This window comes from Nannobrachium achirus (genome assembly GCF_963921795.1).
Source record: "Nannobrachium achirus genome assembly, chromosome: 14".
NCBI classification, from domain to species: Eukaryota; Metazoa; Chordata; class Actinopteri; order Myctophiformes; family Myctophidae; genus Nannobrachium; species Nannobrachium achirus.
In genome coordinates, this window is record NC_137821.1 from 10627070 (window position 1) to 10632020 (window position 4951).

A 4951-nucleotide genomic window follows, 5' to 3' on the forward strand; every position below is an offset into this window, starting at 1 on the left:
GGAATGACATGATGGTGTCATGCCATGTGTCAGTATAGGGACTTTAAGCCAGCACGGTTTTCAGGACGGCTCCATCAGGCGGAAGCTGCTATGACGCGATCGCGATAAGCAAACAGCCGTCGCCGACGGGTTCCCACCCCTTTTATTGAACTCTTTGGTTCCCATGGTGACACGTCTATGCAGCAGTCGTTGTAGCCACTACTTGGAAAGGTAGCTTCTGCCGTTGTAGGGACGGCTGCGACGGCATGCAGGTTTATCTATCGAGCACTGATCCATGTCCGATTATCATAGCACAATGGTTCTCAAAGTGGATTCCAGGGACTCTGTGGGTTCCTTTATGGGGTTCCATATTGACCCATACAAGTCTGTAACTCTAACAGACTCTAACCAAATGGACCATAACGGTTCCATTTGGTTCCATTTGTATGCTGTCAGAGTTAAGGGGAAAACTTAAAATTTGAAAGTTTGAGAAACACTGCCGTAGCAGACTGCCGTAGCTGTCGTTGCTTAAAGTCCCTAATGTGAGCCAGGGAGCAGCAGGGAGAAAAAGCTTAAGAGCATTCCAAGGAGAGATGTGTATATATATGTGAGTTTTCAGAGGCGAGGACAGCCCCTGGCTAAACGAGCAGGGTCTACCCTCAGCAGCCAGCCTGCTTGATGTCTCCACCGGAGCCCTTGGTGACCTCCATGGTGGTGAAGACCTCGGCGCAGGTGGGGTGGATGCCCACGGTGTTGTCCAGGTGAGCTTTGGTCGCGCCGCACTTCATGGCCGTGGCGAAGCCCTGCGTCACCTCCCCGGCGTTAGGACCCAGGTAGTGGAACCCCAGCACCCGCTCGTCGTCCAGCTTGTTGCAGACCACCTTGCAGTAGCAGGTGTTGTTGTCCCTGTTGGGCACGGTGAACTCCAGCGGCCAGAACAGGCTGTGGTAGACCTCCACGTTCTGCCGACCGTGCAGCTCCACGGCCTTCTCCTCCGACAGGCCGCAGCAGCCGTACTCCATGGGCGTGAACACCGTGGTGGGGACGTTGACGTAGTCGCACTTGACGCCCGAGCCGGCGTACAGGCGTCGCGCCAGCAGCTTCCCGGCCCGGATGGCCACGGGCGTCAGCTCCGGCCTGCCCTCCAGGATGTCGCCGACCGCATAGATGTGAGGCACGTTGGTCCGCTCCTCGTCGTCGACGGGGACCTTCCCGTTCCGGGCGTTGACTTTGACGCCCGCCTTGTCCAAGCCCATCTTGTCCGTGCAGGCGTCTCGCCCCGCAGCTATCAACACGGTGTTGTACTCTCCCTCGACGACGTCATCGGAATCCGTGGAACGGGCCGTCACTTTCAGCCTGCCCGGAGTTCCCGCCTCCAGCTGCTCGATCTTCACGGGAACGTATCCGCGGAGGAACCTGACGCCTGCATGCTCCTCCATGTGCCGCCCGGCACGCTCAGCCATGTCCCGGTCGAAGCCCCGGAGCAGGATGGAGCGCACCATGACCGTCACGTCCAGTCCGACACCGGCCAGGAAGCCGGCGCACTCCAGCGCCACGTAGGACGCTCCGACGACCAGCGTCCGCCCGGGACAGTAGGGCAGCGAGAACAGGTCGTCGCTGGTGATGCACAGCTCCTTGTCGCCGGGGACGCCCAGGTAGCGGGGCCTCTCCCCGGTGGCCAGGACAAACGTAGCTGCTGTGTGAAACGTCGCCTTACCTTTCTTGTTTACAGCCCTGATCTTGTGCGGCCCGACGAACTCCGCGTACGAATCGACGTAGTCGACGCTCTTGTCTCTCAGCGCCACCTTGTAACCCCAGTTGAGCGAACGGATGTGGTTGTTGATCGCCGACGTCATGGTCTCCCAGTTGTGCCTCTTCGCCGCCGTCTCGTCAAACTCCCAGCCGAACGTGCGCGCGTCTCGCACGGACGTGCCGAGCGCGGCGGCCTGGTGCATCAGCTTCTTGGGGATGCAGCCCACGTTCACGCAGGTTCCTCCCAGACCCCAGGTGGTTCCCCTGGGTGTGGGAACCACGTAGTCCAGCACCATTACCTTCTTCCCCAGAGCGGCCGCTTCCTTCGAGCAGGCCAGGCCTCCGGAGCCGCCGCCGATCACGATGAGGTCATAGTCAAACGTCTCGTCTAATGCGTCTCCGTTCAGCAGCCGTCGCAGAACGCCGTCTTTGTGAGCCTCCATTGTTCTGTCGCATCCGCCGACGTGCGTCCTGTTGACAAAGACGCTGGGGACCGTTTTCTGACCCGTCATCTCCGACAGCAGCTCCTGGTAGTCGGGTCCGTCCTCGATGTGATCCAACTCCACCACGTGGCACTCCACGTTGAGCTCTTTGAACAGATCTTTCACCTTCGTGCAGAACGGACAGTAGCTCTTGCTGAACACCATCACCCGGTTGGTGTCTATGAGCTCCTGGATGCGGAGTTTGAGTTCTTTCCTCCCCGAGTCCTTCTCGATGGGAGGCATGTCTGCGTTACTAACGGACCGAACCCGGTTGAAAGACGCTTTGTAACCTGTCCAATCCCTCCGTTAAGCCGGGCCTAACGTGTTATTGAGTCAAGCAACAAAAAGGTTCGAGAACCACCGATCTACAAGCTCACATGACAACGTTGCTGTGAGCTTGTATTTTCACAGAACTAGAGGTTTGTGCCCGCTTCGCCCGTTTTATAGTAAGTGAAGCCTGACCAATCATGGAAATGTGCCCACTTATAGTCTGGTCAAAGGGTTATGTGAGGCTCATCAATCCACCAATCCACCAAAGCTTATGAGACATATGCCCGTTTATGCCCATCTATGCACATCTGGCATATGCTGCTACGAGCATAGACGGCCCTTATATACTGCGTGCCTCAATATTACGACATCACCCTCTACTTTCATATCAGGTTCGCACTTATTGATGGTGATGTCACTAGGAATGCTGGTCCCTCATTGGCTTTTATGGTGATGATGACGTAATTTTCTCAAGGGTTTTCCCATTGGATGACGTCAGCGTTGACACACACGCATGCGGAGGCTTATTTTCCCTAATTTATAGATAGATAATGTAGATAGATAGATAGATAGATAGATAGATAGATAGATTCATGTTTTTCTTTATTTCTTTCTTTTCTTTTTCGTCTCTTATTCATACATCCTGTGAGTGGAAAACCACGAGGTTGACGTGGTGGAATTTCAGCCCACTAAAGCGATCTATCTTTGAGTCTCTTAGTCTTGACCCCACTCACTGTCTCCATGTGCTTCCTTCACGGACACTGACCAAAACGTGGCAGGTGGGGGTGGGATCCTGCATCATGACTCAAACCTGGGCTGTTATCCATTCTTTGTGTCCAGCCGTGGAGGTGGAGGTGGATGGAGTGGGAGAGTCGGAGTATCGGTGTCGCAGCAGAGCCACAGTATGCGCTGGGATGACTCCTAATACACACAGGTTTTTGAAGCGGTGAACGCCGCTTCCAAGGAGTGGCTTTGTGTGTCCCGTACATGTCCCGTGCATGCAGAATTGAGGATTGGTCAAGCTTCACATGACAATTTGACCCTCCAGACAAAATCATTCATTCAATCAGAATTCATAAAAATATAGAACTAAAGCACATAGAACATATAGATCTAGAACACAGAATGTATAGATCTAGAACACAGATTTCATAGCTGTAGAACACATAGAATAAAAATTCACTGCTTCACTTCGAACCTAGGTTTGATTTTTATTACTATACATGTGATTTTCTGGGGGGCCACGAAGGCCATGGCCGTCGTTGCCTTAATGCAGGCACGTGCACACATAGACATCAAAGGGGGTTTGAGCCCCCGCCCTTTTATCCATCTATAAAAAGTGCCCTCTCCAGACCATGAATGCAGTTTTTACTATGGTGAAAGAAACGTGAATGCCCCCTTCCTATGCCATATAACCTACCTCAAGGCAGCATTCAAGAGAATTTGCCTTGTCCAAACTCTCCTTAACTTGAATGCAGCATCTTATGTTGAAAGAATTGCCTTCTCTGGGTAGAAATCCCAGGATTCACTTTATTAGTTCAGTGTGGTATCAAGTGCCGAAAATAGCCGACCTCTTGGAGGTCGGCTATTTTCAATATTTTCACCAAAAGGCCCTTTTAGAAATGTCAGCCCCTGCGTCTCTAAAATTCTCTGCACGTCCCTGCACGGTACAAGTCAATGAAAACCTGATACTCCCAAAACAAAGCCACTCATTTCCTCCTCCTCTCCTGTTTATGCTTCAACGCATGACGTCAGCTCTGAAGTAGCAATAAAGGCCCACGTCCAACTCATCATTTTGGACCGCACCATTAACCACCACGTAATATTAGTCCCTAATTTGGGCATGTTGGGGAAAAAGACGTTTCCAAAACCGATGAGCTTGACGTCAACAGGCTGATTTTGTGGTTTGTTTTTACGGTACAGTTTGGGTTTAAAAACACGACAGCGGAGTACAGAACAACACTGGCAACGCAGCTGCGTCTAATCAGATTAATAATGGGTGAGTTTAGATATGGGTGTGTCCAGAGACGTTTTACCTTGCTGTGTTTTTTTTTTCTGCCTAAGCTTTCCCTTTTAACTCTACGCATGGGTCTTCAACAGGGGGTCCGGGACCCCTAGGGGGTCCTCAGAGTTACTACAGGGGGTCCTCCAAATATTTGAGTGATAGAAAGTCTTTCTCCTTTTTCATATTAACCACTTGAACCCTAGTGTCCCTATTCTGAGAAATTCTGAGCCAAAAATAGCAGATCTACAAGCTCACAACACCTCGCAGTGCGAGGCATTGTGAGCTTGGCTATTTTATTGGCTATTTTCGGCAAAGAGCTTTGGTGTAGAGGGGAAAAAGAGCAGACTAAGTACAGCGTGAAAGGTCAAGTTTATTATTGATGGTTCAAGTGGTTATATATCTGAAAACACAAGTTGACATGAATCCAAAATACACGGATGATCGTGCTGTCAAAAAATTAAAC

The 4951-nt window shown here is 51.6% G+C and overlaps 1 protein-coding gene across 1 annotated transcript; it reads right to left on the reverse strand.

Annotated features, from left to right (window-relative positions):
• Positions 1-638: 638 nt before the first annotated feature.
• LOC308297730 (thioredoxin reductase 1, cytoplasmic-like) lies at positions 639-2456 on the reverse strand (the record flags this gene model as incomplete). Its single annotated transcript, XM_080741286.1, has 1 exon — positions 639-2456. One exon carries the CDS (start codon positions 2454-2456, stop codon positions 639-641), a length of 1818 nt encoding a protein of 605 aa, XP_080597412.1.
• Between the last annotated feature and the right edge of the window lie 2495 nt (positions 2457-4951).